The sequence below is a fragment of the Colletotrichum destructivum genome, chromosome 1 (assembly GCF_034447905.1).
Source record: "Colletotrichum destructivum chromosome 1, complete sequence".
Classification (NCBI taxonomy): Eukaryota; Fungi; Ascomycota; class Sordariomycetes; order Glomerellales; family Glomerellaceae; genus Colletotrichum; species Colletotrichum destructivum.
In genome coordinates this window covers 3,462,962-3,482,667 of record NC_085896.1, presented here as the reverse complement: position 1 = coordinate 3,482,667, position 19,706 = coordinate 3,462,962, and the positions used below count along the sequence as shown (strand labels likewise).

General features: G+C 54.8%; 6 protein-coding genes across 6 annotated transcripts; 3 read left to right on the top strand and 3 right to left on the bottom strand.

Moving 5' to 3' along the window:
• Positions 1-5,488: 5,488 nt before the first annotated feature.
• Positions 5,489-9,206, top strand: CDEST_01048 (uncharacterized protein). The gene is made up of 3 exons (XM_062917207.1): positions 5,489-7,466; positions 7,507-7,862; positions 7,915-9,206. The coding sequence occupies exons 1-3, from the start codon at positions 6,073-6,075 to the stop codon at positions 8,976-8,978; spliced, it is 2,814 nt and encodes a 937-aa protein (XP_062773258.1). The 5' UTR covers positions 5,489-6,072; the 3' UTR covers positions 8,979-9,206.
• A 51-nt stretch (positions 9,207-9,257) lies between these two features.
• CDEST_01047 (uncharacterized protein) lies at positions 9,258-10,240 on the bottom strand. Its single transcript, XM_062917206.1, has 3 exons — positions 9,643-10,240; positions 9,503-9,577; positions 9,258-9,439 (listed from the first exon to the last, which is right to left on the bottom strand). Exons 1-3 carry the CDS (start codon positions 9,781-9,783, stop codon positions 9,344-9,346), a joined length of 312 nt encoding a protein of 103 aa, XP_062773257.1. The 5' UTR covers positions 9,784-10,240; the 3' UTR covers positions 9,258-9,343.
• Positions 10,014-11,999, top strand: CDEST_01046 (Putative Methyltransferase domain-containing protein). The gene is made up of 2 exons (XM_062917205.1): positions 10,014-11,041; positions 11,162-11,999. Exons 1-2 carry the CDS (start codon positions 10,989-10,991, stop codon positions 11,940-11,942), a joined length of 834 nt encoding a protein of 277 aa, XP_062773256.1. The 5' UTR covers positions 10,014-10,988; the 3' UTR covers positions 11,943-11,999.
• CDEST_01045 (Putative armadillo-like helical protein) lies at positions 11,996-15,185 on the bottom strand. Its single transcript, XM_062917204.1, has 8 exons — positions 14,621-15,185; positions 14,425-14,530; positions 14,220-14,371; positions 13,673-14,164; positions 13,362-13,621; positions 13,211-13,311; positions 12,820-13,157; positions 11,996-12,766 (listed from the first exon to the last, which is right to left on the bottom strand). Exons 1-8 carry the CDS (start codon positions 14,684-14,686, stop codon positions 12,413-12,415), a joined length of 1,869 nt encoding a protein of 622 aa, XP_062773255.1. The 5' UTR covers positions 14,687-15,185; the 3' UTR covers positions 11,996-12,412.
• A 996-nt stretch (positions 15,186-16,181) lies between these two features.
• Positions 16,182-18,620, top strand: CDEST_01044 (Class II Aminoacyl-tRNA synthetase/Biotinyl protein ligase (BPL) and lipoyl protein ligase (LPL)). Its single transcript, XM_062917203.1, has 3 exons — positions 16,182-16,414; positions 16,534-18,267; positions 18,328-18,620. Exons 1-3 carry the CDS (start codon positions 16,362-16,364, stop codon positions 18,371-18,373), a joined length of 1,833 nt encoding a protein of 610 aa, XP_062773254.1. The 5' UTR covers positions 16,182-16,361; the 3' UTR covers positions 18,374-18,620.
• A 9-nt stretch (positions 18,621-18,629) lies between these two features.
• Positions 18,630-19,705, bottom strand: CDEST_01043 (uncharacterized protein). The gene has a single exon (XM_062917202.1). It carries the CDS (start codon positions 19,701-19,703, stop codon positions 19,215-19,217), a length of 489 nt encoding a protein of 162 aa, XP_062773253.1. The 5' UTR covers positions 19,704-19,705; the 3' UTR covers positions 18,630-19,214.
• Position 19,706: the final 1 nt, after the last annotated feature.

Here is a 19,706-nt window from a genome sequence, read left to right as displayed (position 1 = left end):
CACCACTGCGTGGGGCTGGTGTCGCACGGACATTGAACCAGGAAGTTGAAAGAAAAAGAAAACTTGTCATGAGCTGGCTATCGAACACGCAGAGGAGAACAGTTACAATTCTGTGATGCAAATTCAACATAGCATCCGGCAGGGGAAGCAAAGAAGAGTGTGGACCAAGCTCCTCAAATGCTATAACATGTATAGGAGGGCAGATGATGGGGACAGGTTCAAACTATGGCAAAAGAGTCCGCCTTGTGGTTGTGTGGTGGGTATAGTTATCCCCCACGAACCACTGATTTAGACACAATAACTGTTTCTTCGAGGGATCAATATGCTAATCCAAGTCATGAGGTGTTGGAAAGAGACGTTTTAGGAGTTGGAGCCTGTAAATGACAGACGTGTTAGCAGTCTGGCCTGTTATCCGGAGACAACTATGAAAACATTGCAGAAAATCATCTTGCGAGGGATATAAAGCAGAGATGTCCCCACTCTTTACATATCACTAATCTTTCTGCATTGAATTTCTCTACTGATCAGGCATGCTAAAGTGCAAAATATCGGATATCAAAACGTTGCTTGGGTGTTGTTTAACCCATGAATTCAAAAAACGGATAAATCTTACACCAGAAGGTCATCATGTGGGAAAGGGGAACGCCGACTTTACAGCCAAGATAGGTACGGAACGAGCAAGTCTCGAGCTGCTCCTGCCTGCGTAAAGTACCGTTGCCAGTATTCACTTGAAGATAAACCAGGACCCTTTTCTCAAGTCCTTCTCAGCATCTTCGTTTTCTCATCAACAACACAAGCAAGGGTTGCGCCGTTTAACACCAGCAAAGACCAACTTTACAAATTATCCACCACTATCATGGAGTCTCACGGTTCATTCCATCTCTTTGGCTCTCTCCTGGCCGAGATCAGACGTGCGATGTGGATCGAGGCGCTGTCAGAGAAGCCTTCTATCAAAGTCATAGAGCCGCATCGCGGTCGAGGAACCTGATGTTTTCAAATGGGTTTTAGAGCCAGCCCACCATAGCCGCGTGCAGCTGTGGCCTGGTTCGAAGTTCACACGATCCTCAAAGAGGAGTTCCCTGCCTAGCAGTTCCCAGCCGACACAGTGATCTCCGCATTTGGGCACACTCTGAAAACTTCGTCCTCCTCCTAGATGGCTGCAAAAGCACGCGGGTCAAGAGTCTCATGCTACCGCAAGTACCTGGCTACACAGCTCAAATCGTCCGCATTACCCATGTCGCCATCGATCTCCGAGCCATATTCTGGCATGATGCCTTTTACACTATGTACTGGGTCCCCTACATCTGCCACAACATTCGGAGAAACCGTCCTTATTGATGAAGACGATGTTGCAACAAACGAGAGGATCAGAATCATGATTCCCAACACCATGTCTCGAGGCAATGACAGTCTCCCAGGCTTCAGCTTGAAAATACCGGCGGTGAGACTGGAAGAGATACTGGAGTCACACGGTTGCCATTTAACAGAATGACCACAGCGACCAGAGCCTCTCATCTTGACGACCCTTGAGAAGCGACAGTCGAGATTGGGTTCGATTTTCTGGCCGCTATCTCCTTTTATCCAGTACATCGGTTTTCAACAAGAAATTTCGGGCTACTTACTGACAGACAATAGACTGAAGCCTGGAGTAAAGCAGCGCAGTGAGCTCTTTCCTACCAGCATAAACGGAAACGCCGAAGTCAAATCAACGGGGGGGAGACTCGAAGCCGCTCGGCAGCTGCGCACTACGGGTCCAGGCGGGACGGGACGGTAAGTCCAAATCCATGAGGAGTGTTCTCGGTCGGAGTTGCCGACGCTCGGGCCCCGAGCCGAGTTCCAAGGCATCAAAAATAATAACTCGGTCTTAAAAACCGTCACGGCCGCTCTCCGCCTGATCGTCTCGAGGGGCCTAAGTAATATATTCTTGCAAGCAAGTTATAAGAGGGACAGGAAACCCAATTGAGGAGTGAGGGACGTGAGCTCCGGGCCGGGAGCCGCATCTGGAGACGTGGGGGCCACGAAAGGTAGCATCGATAGCTCAAAATAGGCCAAAACCGTTTCTCTCGGACCAATACGGACACAGCCAGAAGCATGGATGTGTGCTTCGTATTGCATTCTTGTTTCTGTAGTGCCGGCATGGAAGAGAAGTCAATTATTTGGACGAGATCCAGGGACTATTGAACTCAGCCATCATGCCAACGCTTGAGACCTGTCAGCCTGGGCATGAATCATGGACCGGGCATCGGCATATAGAAGGCGGCCGTCAAGACATGACGTTCTACTGCAGAGACTATGGCTGCTGGTCATGTGAGCTGCGATGGGATGGGCCTTCAGAAGAGGGTGCATGCCTGCACGGTCAGCACCGAGACCAGGAGACGCAGAGGCACCACTCAGCTCACTGGGGCGCATGCCTCGACATTGCAGACATATTTGTAGCATGGAGTCGACCTCTTTCATCTCCCGGAGAGGTTTGACATGCAAGGTCGGATGGCATGTCGTGTGGTTCCCTTCATTGTGGTTGTCTGCTTAGGTGAGCTCAGGGCATCTGGTTCATCCCGGATCCGGACAAGCGCCTTTTTGCCCCACTCTGCTATTATTAGCACCAATACCCACGCCAAACTAACTTTTGTGTCAGTAAGGTAGGTTAAGACTCAAGGGCAGAAAGTCACCTCGACCTCCACTTCGCAGAATCCCTGGATGACATTTGGTCACTTGGCCGGCATGCTTCCCAATGACAGTCTGGTGGCTTGGAAGGTAGGAAGCCTACCTGACAGGTGGTCCGCGGTAGTAACCAGGTACGGTCAGTCATCAGCAACTCGGGAAAGCCTATCTAGAAACCCCACGAGCCGTGCTGTAGGAAGGGAGGCACATTGTGGACTGTAATCCGCCTCGTCGAAACTGTCATCTCTCCCGACCCAATCCAAATGATACACCATGACTCACTCATGCCGGCTGGCCGCAAAACACACATTTGCATGCAGCTCATCAATTTGACAAACTGTTCAATGAGCTTACTGTTGGCCTTGACCGTCCCCCCTCGTCGGCGAGCATTAGTAGCTTCTTTCCTTAAGAGGAGCCCCACCTGAGCTCTCCGGGATCGAGGTTAGTTTGAATCGGCTACGACGCTCAAGGTTCTTGAGTTAATTACGGTGTACTTTTGTAAGTGAACAGGAGCCGATGGGGCTTGGTAGCTTATGATATGCACACTGGAAATAGCCTCCAGTGAGCATAGGTAGAAGCGCCGCTCCATCGTCGCTGATGCGCACATTGCTCATCCTGTCAAACATCTTTAGATGATCAATCCACTGGGTCACCTGCTTTTCTTTCTGGTAAGCAAGGGCTCATAACTGCCCGCTCTGAGCTTGAGTAGATTTTGCTCTGTGCTATACGCACACAGGCTCGGTGATGCCACGCAAAGCTAGTGTAACATGAAAGCTATCCCGGGTTGATGCGGGGCAGGATCTTGAGGTGGGGGAGAGCTCTCCACTGCTCATGACACCTAAACGCGAGCGCGAAACAGTAAACACATGTAGTGTATCAACCTTGCACCTTGGAGCTTCGCCCGCAGACAAGGTTCCTTTAGGGCTGAGCTGTTCCGAGCTGTGCGAGCTGTTCGAGGGGGTTTGCTGTGAAATGGGTCGTGATGTTCCAAATTTCAACGTCAACAGCAGCCCATCGTTGTTTGGTGGCTTGTTTGCGGATGAAACGGCCGCAAAAGGAAAAAAAAAAGAAAAAAAAAAGAGCCGTGCATGACATGCGTGCTGGGTCGGCGTGACTGAGCGCTCAATGCTGGATGCTGTCGGCTATAATGAACATGGGACGTGGCTTCTAGCCCCATCCCGCTTCCCCTCTCTCAAGCTCAATCTACTTTTGCTCTCGGCTCGGGCAAAACGCGGATGATGGAGTGTTCGTTTCCCCCGTCAGCCGCAGCCCGCCGCGTGGTCGGTAATTTTTCAACACCGGCGACGAGGGCGGCCAAGGACAAGCTAGTGCAGGCAGGGTCTGTCTGGCTTTACCGGTAGCAGCCCTCCCCTCCCCCACCTAGGAGAGCGTAGGCCGAACGAGGATGTGGCTGTTGAGGGATGTCATCGCTGCTGCTGATGGGAGGCTGTCTATGGTTGGAACTTGCATGAAGCTTGTGGTCTAATTGCTGCCCACTGTTGCTCGATTCTAGACCCCAGATGATCAAACCCGACGCTGTGGTATTCGAGCCCGGGCCTTCATCTTGTGGCCATTCCAAACCACCAGCAGTATTACTGGTGCTGACTGTTGGCAAGTAATGGCATGCGATCGTGCAAGCTGGGAAGAGGAGAGACTCTGTCAATTGGCTTTCCTGCGAGCATCCCGTCGGATGCTTCGTTTCGTGAGGTACCCCTCGTGTTGTCCGCACCCGGTCCGTATTGAGAGGGAGATGGTCGACCAGCGAAAAGGCAATTAATCAGCCCTATCCTGGCGTGGCATCCGGACACGACGCCACTCGCCTCTATACTCTCACTCTCAATCTCACACCTTCGCTCTCACTCAGATTACGTCCCCCCCTCTTCCGCATTCCGCCCAATTTCACCGAGTCCAGTCGAATCTGCCTTTGGCATCCACAACTGTCCGTGCTAGCAAAGACCTACGACTCTAGCTTGTCGTCACTCGTTGTTCGGCCGTCCATCATTTACCTGTAGTCGCGTCCTCGCCGTCCCAACTGCCATCGGCTTAGAGGCTCAACGCTCCCGCGTGCTTCTGACAGCACGTCACCTTTGACTGGCACCCCCCTAGCGACGCTGAGCGAAACCAGTCTGCGTTTCACCAAACGACCCCAGATCCCTCCCTCCCCGCAGCTGCTGGAGCGTGTCGCCCATCTCTCTCAGGGGGCCGAGTCTTAACAACCGCTGTTCGTCTGAACGGAGACAGCCCTCAACCAGCGAAGCCAGCAGCCACCCATGGACAAGTGACCACGGACAAGACAAGCACGTCCATCCACACACCCCCTTTCCACCTTCCTCCTTTTTTATTATTGTCAGTTTGCGTGTTGCATCCGTTGGTTTTTTTTTCGGGCCCATCATTACTGGTCGAGAATGGGATAGCGCTGCACGCCAGGACTGGACGGACATAACGACAGCCTTCATCGAATCAAGCCATCGGCACCACCACCCTAGCAGCAAGCCATCAGTGAACCCAGCCGGCGAGGGCAACAGCTCAGCACGACTTGGGTTGACTTGCTGTGCACAGCCCCGAGGCAGCCCCTCCAGGGAACCCCAGACCCAGCACGGCATCCGCTTTCTGCAGCTTGGGTAGCCAATCCGATCCCATCCGTCCGGTCTTCTGCCTGTTGCTGTGCGCTGGTGCTTGTTCCTCTTCTGGCGGGCACCTGCACACGTACAGATACGTTAGATTGAACTTGGGTGAGGAAGTGGACAGACAGACAGGGTCGCAGACGCAGAACCGCAGACGCAGACGTAGGCGCATACGCAGACGCGCGAAAAACAGGAACAGGGGGCCAACAGGGCGCGGGCAGATCAATCTCTCGTCTCGTCAACCTCCTGCTTCCCCTTCTTGCTTGCCGCTTGTTGCTGTCGTTGCCGTTGCCGTTGCTGTTGCTTTCTCGCCGTCCGCAGCCTTGCAACCTCGATTGACGAGACAAGAACTTGACCGACATTGGCTGAGCTGAGCTGAAGCGAAGCTTGCCCTGCCCCTACCCCCCGGAGACAAGCTGCGCTTTCGGCCCGCTGCCGTTCCCGGTCTCGTGCATCTGTCTGCTACTCATTGCCATTCAGAAACGGCTTCTGTCGTTCAGCAGGTCGAACAGAAAGCAGAGACAGAGAGAGCAAGAGAGAGTTACCAGGCTACCCTTTGCCTGCCCTCCATTCCACCCCCCTGGAATTCATTTTGTTTTTCTGGCCTCGCCCGCTTGCTTGCTTGCTGTACACGGACGACGTCAGTTCAGGACGTTGCAGCGCAGTCCTTCCAAACAGGAAACAGTGAGGGACACCACCATCAAAAAAAAAAGAAAAAAAAAGGTTACCCTTACCTTACCTTCCCGTGGGTTTGCGGCGGCTGCGCACCGACGAGATCACAGTTATAATGCCAGGCTTCGGTCGCATTGGACGGCACCACAACCGCTCGCAGCAAGCACTTGTTGACCCCAGCGGAGAGGTTGCTGGACCAGCGGCTTCGCATTCTACACCTGGGCCGCCTTCCGGGCCTGCTGCCGCCGGTCTTGGTGCTCCTCCTTCCTCCTCTACCTCACCTCATCCTCACCTTCACTCCTCCTCCCTGGCTCCTGCCTCGAGTGCAAGCACAACCAACGCCGCCGGCGCTAATAGCCAAATTACCCCCCTTTCAGCCTCGTCCACCGCCTTCAGCTCCAGCGAATCCTTTGACATTCACCAAAACCAGCTGCCACATCAACAGCAACAACATCAGCACCAACCGCAGATCCAACACCACCTACAGCAGCAACAACTGCCAAACATTCCGCAGCAAGGGCAGCAAGGACCACCTCCACCGCCCCACGATTACCCTCCTCCCACCTCGACCACCGCCGTCGCTGCTTCTGCTTCTGCCTCACGCAACTCCCTCCTCTTGCAACACCACAACCCGCCCATTGCTGATTTACGCCAAAGGAGTCTGCAGGATTTCAGCGACTCCGTTTCCCGCTCACAGTCACAGCGCTACCCCCCCGGCGTGGCCCCTTACCCTAACAACAACCAATTCAACCCTGCTGCGTCCAGCTCCGTCGACAATCTGAGAGCGCCCGCCAACAACACCTCTGCTGCTCCAGTCCATACTCAAGCGACGTCGCCTCTTGCTCAACCCCCTCCGGAGAAGCGATCGGCACGGAGACTGCTCAAGAACATCTTGGGCGGATCAGGCCGCGAACATCACAACACCCCGCCCCCCCAATCTACCCCGCCAAGTTCCTACGATAACACTGCCGGTCTCGCTCGCCGACCATCCAAGAGAGTGAGCAACCCACCATCAAGAACCGCTGTCTTGCCCCAGCAGCCTTCCCAACTGTCTTTGGATCAACAGTCCGCCGACTGGCCACTCCCGGGACCTCATCAACAGCCGTCCCCGCTGCAGGGCGTTGGCGAGACCAACCAGCACCACTTGACACAAGACCCTAACAGAGACCCCCGTACACAGAACCCCGAACCCAACCGCAACTCGATTCGTTACGTGCCGACCGACTTCGAGAACACCCCCTACGAAGAGCCTGTCTACGGTGATCAGCAGCCGCAGCAGGTGCCCGCTTTGCTAGAGCAGCACCAACTCGCCCAGCCGGCTGCTTACGACTCCTCGCAGCAGCAGTACCAACAGCATCCCCATCAGCAAGGTGCCCAGTACCAGGCCGGATCGCCTGCCATCTACACCAGCCACCTGGATACTGGCTCGCATCAAAACCCCGAGACCGTCTCTCAGTTGTCGCATGAATCACCTGTCACCGATTCAGACGCTCGCTCGGCAAACGTTCAGTCCACCCAAACCTCCCCCGCACTAAGATACGCCGTGCAGACCACAGACAACCCGCTGCCTCCAACGCTTCCCCCTTCCCAGCAAGGAACACCTCAGCCTCCACAGCAGAACATGGCACCCCCCCCCCTCCGGTGGCCCTCCCCCGAACCGCCGGTCGCAAGAAACGGAGAAAGCACTGCGCAGTCAGGTCGACGCCCCTGCGGGTCCTCCCCCGGGCTACAGACAGAGCCAGACGATGCCTCCCGCCGCTGGTGGCAATGCCGCTGTCTTTCGGGCCGGTGGCGCTCAAGAAGCGCGCCAGTTTGAAGGAGTAGCAGGAGAGCAAGGCCGAAATAGCCCCCAGCCTTCGAACCCCGATCGTGATGGCGCAGATCCCGACAAGTTCAAGGAGCTCTGTAAGGTGTCTACAGGCCAATATTGCATCGGCAGCATGCTAACAGCTCCCAGTGACCAAGTATAAGAATGTGAAGCGCCTATACTTTGACGGCAAGACGCAGATCGACAACCTCAACTCCCAGATCGAGCAACTGCAAAATGCGGTTGCGAACCAGCGCATGTCGCAGTCTCGCACCGCCCTCGACGACAGCGAGTACATAACGAGATTCAACCGTCTCAACGGGGCTATCAACAACCTCTCATTCAACATTCGAAAGGACTGGCGCACGGTACCGCAGTGGCTGGACATGTTTGTCAGCATTGACGCGCTCAAGACTGGAAAGCAGGAGATGACGGCCGTTGGCCGTGCAGTCATCACGAGGTGGATTGTAGAAGAGATCTTCAACAAGTGCTTCCACCCTGGCCTCAACTTCGAGCTCAGCCGGCATCTGAAGGAGATCGAGCTCAACATTCGGCGCTTCTCCTACACGATGACTAGCCAAGAAGAGTTCGACGCCTTGACGAACAAGGTCGTCAGCTGGCGGATGGCTACACTGGAAGGTCTCCAGAGGGTTCTCAACTCGCCGGAAAGTGCAGACAACAGAGCGGACTTCACTCGCATGTGTACGTCGAACCTTACGGCGACGTTGTTCCAGTATTTGGCCGACCCGCCGCCGCCCGGTGTGGACAGCAGCGCTTCTATGATAGTGGAGCTGGCGGTGGGTATCGCGGCCAACCTTCCGCTTGAGAGCAGAGACGTCGCGATCAACTACCCCTTACCTGGAGACCCGGTTCAGTTGAACCTGATGGAAGTGGAGAAGACGCCGCTCCCACCCTTGGATATCCCCAAAGCTGAGGGCGAGGCGGAGGGTGACGAGGGAGACAAGGACAAGAACGGCAAAAACCAGCGGGCTGACAAGACCAAGAGCGGTATGTTTACAACCATACTCGGCGGCGGACCGCATGCCAGCCGCAAGGGCAGCACTGCGTCATCAATCGTGCTCACAAGTACTGATGCCGCCCCTCCTTCAGCTCTTCCACCCAAAGACAACAGCACTGTACGGCTTGCGGGCTTCCCCGTTGTGGAAGTCCGGGGCCGCCAGGTTCTGGTGAAGGCAACCGTGTGGACCATTTGAGGGTGTTTAGGATGACGAATAGACAAGCAGAGATTATACGCCCCAGAGACTCTGTATCAGTCAGTCCGTATAGAGAAGAAGAGATATCCCGCATGGTAGTACTGCATTTAGGGGCTCGGGTGGCAATAGCTAGGTGAGCGAACGGTCAATTGGGAAGAAAGGGTGCTGGAATCAATCACCCGGACCGGAAAGGGGCGATATTCACGACTGAAGATTAACATTCATACCAGGAGGGTATGCTTGGATGCTTGGTTCTCTTGGCAAAGAAGAGGGACCTAGGTAGTTTCCAAGATACCCCCAAGTTTCTTGCTTTCTCGCCATTCTTTACGCTTTCCATGAATCTCCTCTCCCTGCCCCCGCCCCTCTCATGTGTTACCAAGATATCCGCATCGCACTTCGGGTTTGCGGCTTGAATCTGCCTTTGGCTCGACGAGAACGCAAGGGGCACCGTCGAACGGACACTGCCGCCGTTATCAGTTCCGAGTTCTGCGCTGTCGGGGTCTCGGGGAATTGGGAGAACATACCCTGTTGTAGTCCGCCGGGCAAACCTGGGCGTCTCGGCCCTGCAAGTTGCACTTGTTGCTCATCTGCGTGCAGTTCTGTGTGCGTCGCAGTCAGCCACCGTCATGTTTGTTTGCTCCCTTTGGGGACCGGTCGAACTTACACCTCTGGTCCTGGTCTCATCCTGGCCGGACGACTGCCGCAAGGCGAGGAGAGCCTGGCGGTCGACCAGGCGCGCCGAGGCGGTGCCGCTCGCGCCGAGGGCGATGAGGAGGGCGATGACGAGTGCGCGGAAGGTGTACATGGAAAAGCCGGCCTCGTTGTCGTCGTCTGGGAACTATATCTCGATTTCTTGGTCGTTGGGTTCTCTATAGTATGCTCCCCGAGACTGATCGGTATCGTCGGAGGCGGGTTTCGGCGTGGTTACTTTTGGCGGAGGACAAGCGAGTGTGATGATACATGGATATCGTCTGACTTCGCACGAACTTGGAGGCGATAGCTAGAGAGCAAAGGTGGTGACGGAGCAAGGTAGACTGGTAACCTAGGCGGTGCGCCTGGGCTATCTATACAGACGGTTTCCGGCTCCAGACGAAACGTCACCCATCCCCCTTTGTGTTCATACGCACTCTCGACATTGAGTAAAGGACGAAAAGGGCGTCTTGTGATTGGCGATGCCTCCTCTGCCCCGAGCACTTCTCACCAAGTCACCAGTTCGTAAGGCGGGAGCTTGTTTCATCACACAGACCTCCTTGGACCTCCTCCTCCTCCTCCTCCTCCTCCTCCTCCTCCTCCTCCTCCTCCTCCTCCTCCCCCTCCTCCGCCTCCTACTACTAATACTAATAAGGCTTACGCGCCCATTCGTCAAAACAAACTAGCAGAAGGCGGAGGGAGTGGGCTTGTGTGGGTGCAGTAGCCTGTCTTGCGTGGGCTGTTCGTCTACATGCCAAGGCAACGAAACGACGTCAATGCTCCTCGACATCAGACTGTTCTGTCCTGCCCCCCCTCCCTTTTGCTCTCGGCAATCTTATTTGAGTCTTCTCAACAACGTGAGAATGGCCTGACTGACAATTATGGCGGATTATGGTTTGTCTCGTAGAAATGCAAATGCAAATCATGTGTCCCCCGCAACTTGTCAGCGGCCCAGCCTCCTTCTCGGTCTTACCTCTGGCGTCATCTTGTTTTGAGACTTTCGTTGACTCACACATAGTTCGTTGGCACCGACGTAGCTTGCCTTCAAACTTAGGGGGCGGCCCCTCCATTTGCAGACAGCCTAGGAGTGTGGGGTCGAATACTCCCCAGTCGTGCTACTTACCGCCTTCCCCATTCATAAAAATGAGCGGCAAAACACCCCGCCAAACCTATTCGCGATGGCATCAAAATTTGGGACGTTGAGCATGTATGCGGGGTGAAGAACAGAAGCACAACCAGATCATATCACCCTCGTTTCCTTGACCCAAGAACACAGAAAACCCAGAAAGAAGCCCGAAAAGTTGGAAAGAACAATCCGCAATGGCTTCAAACCCCGCTCACTTGGAGCCCTCCAAGCTCGGAACTAAAGAATAGTCTGTTGCCCCTCTCCCTTTCTCTCTCTCTGCAGAAAGGCGTCATTGCGAGCAACCGCTCCTGTCCGCGCGCCTCTTTACCCCCCCATAAATGAGTTGAACTGACTTGCGAACGAGCAGCTGGTCTACCCTCTACACCACCGAGCTCACAAACAACGCCTCCAACCCCGATGACCGCGGCACCGTCTGGTTCGACGACTCGGACGCCGAGTCCAAGCTCCTGACCTACCTCGAGGACCTTACCGAGTCCGCCCCTTTCGACCACTCCCTCCGCCAGTCTGACGCATCCTTTCTCGACCTCGGCTGCGGCAACGGCTCCCTTCTCTTCGCCCTCCGCGACGAAGGGTGGGCCGGGCGCGCCCTCGGCGTCGATTACGCGCCCCAGAGCGTCGAGCTCGCGAGGCGCATCGCCGCGCAGAGACAACGGTCATCCCCCCAATACCAAGACGACGAAAACGAAGACACGGCAGACGCGGGGGCCGAAGGAGAAGAGAGGGAGGAAGAAGAGGAGGCCAAGGAGCCCGAGTTCCGGGAGTGGGACGTCCTCAACGGGCCCTGGGAAACGGTCCTCAACGGCGCCCAGACCCAGGGCTGGGATGTCGTGCTCGACAAGGGCACCTTTGACGCCATCTGCCTCAGCGACGAAAAGGACGCCAGAGGCCGCCGCATTTGCGAGGGCTACCGCGGCCGCGCGCTCCGCCTCGTCAGGCCGGGCGGCCTGCTCCTCATTACGAGCTGCAACTGGACTGAGGAGGAGCTGAGAGCGTGGTTCGAAGGTCCCGCCAACGAAGGCGACACCGGCCGCTTCGTCGCCGTCGGCAAAGTGGATTATCCTAGCTTCACCTTTGGTGGCGCCAAGGGCCAAACCATTAGCAGCCTGTGTTTCCAGAGACAGGCCTAGGCCGGATGCTCATGATGGCCACGAGATATATGAATACAAAGATCATGACGATACCCCACCCACACGCACCGTACAAATCGTAGGTTCAAGTGCCGACACGAGCAACTGACTGTTCTTGGTTGCTACATCACATTTCTTTTCTGACGACTGCTGGTGTATCATACATTTGCATTGCTTTTTCGCAAGAGAGTATGGTGAACGTAGCCTACCCTTCGCCCCCTCTCCTCCAATCCGTCCCTCAATTCAGCGTGCGACCGATGCTCTGGAGGCGCCCTGTCGCCTGATTGAAAACTTTCGAAGACGCGCACTCTCTCCTCTTTCTAATTTATTTCTTGTTCTTTCCCGCAGATCTGACAGGCGAGCCAAGCTAGCACCACAAAAACCGTCAAGTGTTGATCGAAGCATGCGAGATACAGAAACTGGGATGGCCCGGGTAAAAAGATTGGGAATTGCTTCATTACGTCTCTCATCTATGGTGATGTATTCATAGGCTCGCCCGCAGAAGGTCCAGACACGCTGTTTGCCGACGTTGTCGCGAAGTACCGCACGTCGACGTCGTCGTCTTTTTGCAGCTTCTCAAGCTTGGGGATGACGCGCGTCTGGATCAGCTCCATGCCCCTCGGGGACGCGGTGAAGGCGTTGCCCTCCTTCTCCAGCGAGTAGATGGTGCCCTCTTCCGGCAGACGGCGCAGAACGTCAATCAGAACGCCATATGTCTTAGCAACGTTGAAGCGGATGTTCGGGATCTCGTCGTCAACGAGCTTGTCCAGCATGGGCAGGATCTTGTCAGCAATAACATCGAGGCTAACTACCGAAGCGAGGGTCTGCTGTTTGTTAGCAAGTGCAACACGGTCATTTCCGGAAATGAACCACTCACGGTGATGGCGAAGGCGGTCGTCATTCGGTATAGGTAGTTGGGGTGGTTGCCCATAGCCATAACCTTGGGAATGATCGCCTCGCTTGCCCATTCAACCCCAAATACCTCAGTGAGCTTCTTCAAGTTATGCGTCGCGGCCTCACGGATCGAAAAGACTGTGTCGCCGAGCCAGCTCATGCAGAGGTTGCTGAGCTTCTCGTCGAAGAACTTGACTCCAAGCTGGCTGGCAAGGAGAGGGATGTACTCGATGATGGCCAATCGTACTCGCCACTGCTTATCCTCAGCAAGCTGAACGATGGCAGGGAGGAGAGACTGTGAGAGAAGGTCGATGCCGATGACTGCAAACAAATTAGCTGTGTACTTTCGCTGATGTAAACAAGAGGTCACATACCTTGGTTGACCAGCTCAAGCTTCGAAATGATATGCAGGCGGACTTCGGGGAACTCGTCCTTCAGCATTTGCAAGAACATAGGCAGAAGATGGTCAATGGTCCTACGAGACGTTAGCTATCTTCCAATGCATAATCAAGGAAGATAACTTACTCTTGCTTGCCCAGAATGGGAGCTAGACCGCTAATCTGAGTTCCGAGGGCAGCTCTAACGTGCTGAGAAGTGTCGGAAACAAGGTCCTCAACGCTGCTCATGATATCGTTCAGGAGAACGGTTCGGTCGACCAGAGCACAGAAGCCGGGTATTTGTCCGGCGATGGCGGTCCGAACCTCGGCCTCATTGTCCTTGAGAAGCTTGACAAACGATGGCACCAGATCCCTTGAAACGACCTCTTCGTCGACGGCCTTGGAAATCTACACGCGCATCAGCGTAATCTCTTCAACAGAAGAGAGGCTCCAACCAACCTTTTCGAATCTGTCGGCAATCATGTACCTGACTCTCCAGCTCTTGTCCTCGATCAGGTTGCGCAGGGAAGTAAGAAGGACACCGTGGCTCGACTGCTGCTCCTTGGGCACGACTTCGGCGATGGAAATGAGGATCTCGACGGTGAGGAGGCGGACGCTGTCCTGGTCGTCTTGGGCGAGGTGCTGGAAAAGGGGTATCATTTCCTCGACGACAATAGCAGCTGGCATCTCCTTGACAAATTTCGCAAGGTTGGTGGCAGCTTGGCGTCTGACCATGGGCGTCTCATCGTGAACAAGCTGGCCGAACTGCTTCCGGAGCTCTTCTTGCACAGGCGGGGATACCTTCTTGTAGGGCGTTGTGTAGAGGCCGCAGCCGGACACCTTGGAGGTGAACCAGTCTGCTTTTGACAGTCGGACCGTCAAGGGAATAAAATATTCTTCGACTTGCTGGGAAGAGAGCTCCTCGCAGATCTTGTTGAGGGACTCGACGGCCTGTTCTGATTAGACGACGTGACATGGGCGGGTGGAGCTAGGGGGCGATAGCTACCTTGTCCCGCACGACGGGCTCTTCGATCGCAGCGAGATTCTCGAGGGGGGAAAGAAGAACATGGCCCCATTGGGCGCCTCCGACATACTCGATGAAGTTGCCCAGCTCGCCGCTGAGAGCGACCAATACCTCGTCTTCGTCCTCGACGGACTCTGGCGGTTTGTTTAGATATTGGCTCAAATGGAATAGAATGCGCGACACATACCGTCGAGGAAGGGAATCAATTCCTCTCGCGTGCGCTCGGCGCCCAGGGCAAGGGCGATGGTGGACAGGCGGTGGATGGCATTGAGACGCAGAAGGACATCGTCGTGCTGTATTGAAAGGTTAGCAATCGGGCGTGCGGTGGCAGATGAGAGAGGCTGGCGTCGGGGTAGGCCAGGCAGAGTCAGTCACCCCCATACCTTTAGCTCATCGATGAGGACGGCGATGGGGTAAAGCTCGTCCTGGGTATTCGGCGCGTCTGCCATGGCGAGCGAGGAAGCGCAGGCGCGTCTATCGATGGGTGGTTCGGGAGTTGCTCAGAAGAGTCGACGTCTTGGTTTTGAGCGACCGGAGTGGATCGCGTGCGGGTGATGCAATGGGCTGGTTTGGTTGAGGGCGAGCGGCGGTCGCTGTGGGATGGGGGGAGAGGGCGGGCTCTAAAATCTGAGACGACGCAACCGGGATGGTGGATAAGAATTATTGTCAGAAGGTTGCGGGCATGCAGACCATGCCACTATCCGACGGTAGGCTGGCGACAGATACGGGGTGGTTGTCGTGGTGAGAGGAGCGGGTTCGTGTGGTAGTTGGCGGAGGAGAAATGAGGTGTTGATTTGAGATAGGTAGCGGCAGCACAAGGCACGGAGAGGGAAGTTTGACGTTTCTGACGACTCTCGCCTTTGCTCCTGGTTCTGTTCCACCCAGCCAGACTGGGCCACGCTACCGCACCTGAGTTATTACAGTACCTACCTACCTAAGCAGCTGAGGTGCCAGTGTGGGTGGAGGGAAACAGCAGCCTAAGAGCCCTGTGTGGGTGACAGAGCCGCCTTAGGTAAAGTAAAGTTGCTTAGATAGGTACGTACTGGGACGTGTGGGCGGTGGGTGTCGCAAGGCAGGGGTACAGGAAGAAGTGGTAGTGCTCTTGCTTGTCTAGCAGAGTTGGGAGGGGCTACTGCCTCTTGGAGAGGACTTGCCGGTAGGTAGATAGGTTCTGACGTATTTCCCTTCAAGCGTACCTAGGTGTGTAGACTTTCACTCGTCTTTCCATGTCCCTTGCGATAGAGAAACGATGCCTAATCGCATACCTCTATGCAGCGTATGTAGCTCCAATAGGAGGCACGAACTTATTTTGCATGACCGGTATGATATGGCCCTGTTGGCAAGTCTCCCAGGTGACCAGCCGAGGGAGAGTCGGTTGGGATGTAGCTACCTAGGTACCTCAAGTACGTGACTAGGAAGAATGGATGATCAGAAGGAGCTACACAATCATGGAAATGCTCCGTAAATGTCTAGAGAGAGCAATGACGTAGAAATCTTAAGCGCTTTCATGCAGCGAACAGAGTCAGCCATCCCCTCCTCAAGCAAGGTAGCTAGCTAGCTATGAGCTGTCAGTCGTTAAACCTTGAACATCAACGGCAGCTATCATTGTTCCGACTTCGTCTGTTGAACGACGAAACGTGTGGTACTGTAATGAGAGAGTGGCTCAGCGCATTGGTCGCCAGCTGTCATCGGTCCTGTCCCGCACCGAAGACGTATAGGCAAGCGGGAAGTTATCAACCAAACCGCTGTATCTCAACCATCAGCCAGCCAGCCAGTCGGTCGTGCTTTCGATTTGCACGGGCCACTAAGTGACATCGGACCCTGGAAAATTGAGATGCCGAGCCCTGCCGCTGCTTTTGCTGCCCCTCAACCCCGCAGCCCCTCGAAAGTGCCTCGGAATTGGGCAAAGGGAGGAATGACTCCGACTGTGTTAGTTAAAGCAGCAACTCCATCCCGCCTGCGAAGCCTTCGTGCGTGCTGTTGCTTCACCTCCGATTGTCCCCAAAATTTCTGTGACTCAAGGCCGTACCGGGAAGGACAGCGACCATTGCACGATCCTCTCCTGTCTCTCCCTGAAGATTGCCGGACCTCTGTATACTCGAGAGATTCACGCCGATTCCCATCATGCCTACCATATCCGTCAACAAGTACGATCTGTACAAGGCCTTGGGCCAAAAGTAAGTTGCGCCGCTGTCGCACCCACCGCACCGCACCGCACCGCACCGCTCCCCCCAAACACATATTACGACCCCGCCATCCCGAAAGGTGCCTTTCGCTAACCATCACCACAACACAGCTTCACAACCCAGGAGTTTGAAGACCTCTGCTTTGAATTCGGCATCGAGCTGGACGAGGACACCGAAAATGACGAGCGACCCATTGTCAATGGCGTGCAAGAGCCGCCCCAGCTCAAGATCGAGATCCCCGCTAATCGATACGACATGCTGTGCTTCGAGGGCATAGCGCTCATGCTCAACATCTTCAGAGGAACCGTCGCTGCCCCCAACTACAAGGTCGTCGAGCCCAAGAACCCCGAGACTCAGGTCATCACTGTTGCCCAGGACACCGGCAAGATCCGTCCCCTTGTCGCCGGTGCCATCCTCCGCAATATCAAATTTACCCAAGACAGCTACGACTCCTTCATCGGTCTCCAGGACAAGTTACACATGAACCTGGCGAGACAAAGAACACTGGTGGCCATTGGAACTCACGATCTCGACACGATACAAGGTCCCTTCACATACGAGGCCCTACCCCCTAAGGATATCAAGTTTAAGCCCCTGAACCAGACCAAGGAGATGGACGGCGAGGAGCTGATGCAGTTCTACGAGGGTGACAAGCACCTCGGCAAGTACTTGCACATCATCAAGGACTCGCCCGTTTACCCTGTCATTTACGACAAGAACCGCGTCGTCTGCTCCTTGCCGCCCATCATCAACGGTGACCACTCCAAGATCACCGTGGACACCAAGAACGTCTTCATTGAGATGACAGCCACCGACGCCACTAAGCTGGATATCGTATGCGACATGATGGTCACCATGTTCTCGCAGTACTGCTCCGAGCCCTTCACCGTCGAGCCCGTCAGGATCGTCTCCGAGCACAACGGTGCTTCGAGAACGACACCCACCCTGGCGCCCCGCAACATCGATGTCGAGATCGACTACCTCAACGCCTGCACTGGCCTCAACGAGACCCCCGAGACTCTGTGCAAGCTCCTCACCAAGATGGCCTACATCGCTAAGCCTTCTACTAAGGACAGCAACCTCCTGAGCGTGTCCATCCCCGTCACCCGTGCCGATGTGCTCCACCAGTGCGATGTTATGGAGGACCTGGCCATCTGCTACGGATACAACAACCTTCCTAGATCTTCTCCCAACAAGAGCGCAACCATTGGCGCTCCTCTCATGATCAACAAGCTCGCCGATATTGTCCGGACAGAAGCCGCCATGTCCGGCTGGAGCGAGGTCATGCCTCTGATTCTTTGCAGCCACGACGAGAACTTTGCTTGGCTCAACAGAAAGGACGATGGCAAGACCGCGGTCAAGCTTGCCAACCCCAAGACCGCCGAGTACCAGGTTGTGAGGACATCCTTAGTCCCCGGCCTCCTCAAGACCATCCGCGAGAACAAGAAGCACAGTGTACCCATCAAGATTTTCGAGTCGGCGGACGTCGTCTTCAAGGATGAGTCACTGGAGCGCAAGGCTCGCAACGAGCGCCACTTCGGTGCTGCCTGGTACGGCAAGACCAGCGGCTTCGAGATTGTACACGGCCTCCTTGATCGCATCCTCCTGATGCTTCGTACCGCCTTCCTCACCCACGACGAGGGTTTGACGGCCGGCAAGCGCGTTGACTTCAAGATCGTCGAGAACCCCAGCAAGCCTGATGGTTACTGGATTGAGGAGATCGACGAGGCCACTTTTTTCCCTGGCCACGCGGCTGCCATCTATCTGCGCCTCGGAGGCAAGGAGGCGCGCATCGGCGAATTCGGCATCCTGCACCCCACCGTACTGGAGAAGTTTGACTTGAAGTATGCCTTCATCCCTTGTATTCCTTGAACCCTTGAGTCCTCCAATGCTAATATGCGCAGATACCCCGTGAGTACCCTCGAGATCAACCTCGAGGTCTTCTTGTAGTGATAAGCATGATGGGAAATGAGCACGATGAATGGCTACGGACAGTTTAGAAATGGGTATAAAAGGAGGCTCAGCTCCGCGCCGGGCTGATGGACATAAACTTCGTTCCCTAAACCGGATTAGCTTAATCCAACGCCCCGATGAAGCAATAAACACCAAGACTAAAACGGGAAAAAAAGTATCAAACACAAAAGGACATCCTGAAGTCCCCTTTATCGAAGAAAACTGTGACCATTCACTACTTACCGACCACCCTTGGTATCACTACTTCATGCCATTCACATGTGCAGGTCCTATTTGCTTATTGGCAGATATGCTTTCATCCTGTACAAGCAACCGTCACCTTAGGGCCAAGAAATGGCCTTGAGACTGATTAGAATTACGAAGACTGAGAGTGTTGGGTTGGAAGTCCAAGTGGGCCTATATAATGGACTCTCAATGCCACTTTCTCTTTGTCCTCTTGTCCTTCGTTCCAATCCATTTACGCCGATTTGTTCCCCCCCGGAGCCTTCCCAACCAATTGAATTGCTGCGTGAGAAATCATCTCTCCATAAGTTTCGTTTCATTCCCTCTTTAACTCTCTTAACCGCTGTTGAATGCAAGTTTGTCCTTGACCGACTCCTCCCCCTTGACGCCGAAAGCAGAGTATGCAAATGCCGATTGCAGCACGAGCGACAATGCGAAGCGAAGATATTGGAGAAAAAGGGGTAAAAAATAAAGGTCGTAGTACAAGTACAGAAAAGGATTCGTGTTGTCGTCATAAAGCTTTGGGTTTCTTTCGCCAAAAACGATTCGTTCGTTCTGTTCTTGTAGTCGGGAGATGGAGAAAGTTCTACCGAATTTATGATTTCTTCAACTGGATCTTGAGCTGATGGTTTGCCTGGTGGTGCTGCCGATTGTGGTTCAGAAGTCCGCCGTTCTCAGCTGAAGAGAGCTCCAGCGTGTCCGAGCCCACTATGATGAAGAGGCCACCGTTGATGACCTCATCTGTCGGGACGCGCTCGAGCGAATGCATCGACGAGAAGGCGGAACAGCCTTCGTCGATGGGCTCCTTTTCGGCGACGCCACCGGTGAAGGTAGTCGATGCGTCGGAGCAAGCATCGTTCGTAGGTTTGTCCTCAGTCAAGCCACCGGTCAAGCTAGCCAAGCTCATCATGCCAAAGTTCACCATGCCCTTGGTTCCCCACGTCCAGACCGACTCGTCATCCCAGTCACTCATCGTGTAGTTCGGGTCGGCCCAAGCGTCCTGGTAGAATAGAGCGGCGTCGAGCTTCATGGTCTCATCAGTCAGTTCGATCGTATAAGGCGCTTCGTGCATTCGTTCGAACATGAC

Excerpts from the sequence above, each read along its gene's own strand:
- CDEST_01048 (XM_062917207.1), top strand. The coding sequence starts at position 6,073 with ATGCCAGGCTTCGGTCGCATTGGACGGCACCACAACCGCTCGCAGCAA. Across the intron at positions 7,467-7,506 it reads GCTCGCTCGGCAAACGTTCA|ACCACAGACAACCCGCTGCC; the intron begins GTCCACCCAAAC and ends TACGCCGTGCAG. Across the intron at positions 7,863-7,914 it reads CGACAAGTTCAAGGAGCTCT|TGACCAAGTATAAGAATGTG; the intron begins GTAAGGTGTCTA and ends AACAGCTCCCAG.
- CDEST_01047 (XM_062917206.1), bottom strand. The coding sequence starts at position 9,783 with ATGTACACCTTCCGCGCACTCGTCATCGCCCTCCTCATCGCCCTCGGC. Across the intron at positions 9,578-9,642 it reads ATGAGACCAGGACCAGAGGT|AACTGCACGCAGATGAGCAA; the intron begins GTAAGTTCGACC and ends CGACGCACACAG. Across the intron at positions 9,440-9,502 it reads GCCCGGCGGACTACAACAGG|TGTCCGTTCGACGGTGCCCC; the intron begins GTATGTTCTCCC and ends TAACGGCGGCAG.
- CDEST_01046 (XM_062917205.1), top strand. The coding sequence starts at position 10,989 with ATGGCTTCAAACCCCGCTCACTTGGAGCCCTCCAAGCTCGGAACTAAA. Across the intron at positions 11,042-11,161 it reads AAGCTCGGAACTAAAGAATA|CTGGTCTACCCTCTACACCA; the intron begins GTCTGTTGCCCC and ends GCGAACGAGCAG.
- CDEST_01045 (XM_062917204.1), bottom strand. The coding sequence starts at position 14,686 with ATGGCAGACGCGCCGAATACCCAGGACGAGCTTTACCCCATCGCCGTC. Across the intron at positions 13,312-13,361 it reads CCCATTCTGGGCAAGCAAGA|GACCATTGACCATCTTCTGC; the intron begins GTAAGTTATCTT and ends AACGTCTCGTAG. Across the intron at positions 12,767-12,819 it reads CGACCGCCTTCGCCATCACC|ACCCTCGCTTCGGTAGTTAG; the intron begins GTGAGTGGTTCA and ends AACAAACAGCAG.
- CDEST_01044 (XM_062917203.1), top strand. The coding sequence starts at position 16,362 with ATGCCTACCATATCCGTCAACAAGTACGATCTGTACAAGGCCTTGGGC. Across the intron at positions 16,415-16,533 it reads TACAAGGCCTTGGGCCAAAA|CTTCACAACCCAGGAGTTTG; the intron begins GTAAGTTGCGCC and ends ACCACAACACAG. Across the intron at positions 18,268-18,327 it reads CTGGAGAAGTTTGACTTGAA|ATACCCCGTGAGTACCCTCG; the intron begins GTATGCCTTCAT and ends TAATATGCGCAG.
- CDEST_01043 (XM_062917202.1), bottom strand. The coding sequence starts at position 19,703 with ATGTTCGAACGAATGCACGAAGCGCCTTATACGATCGAACTGACTGAT.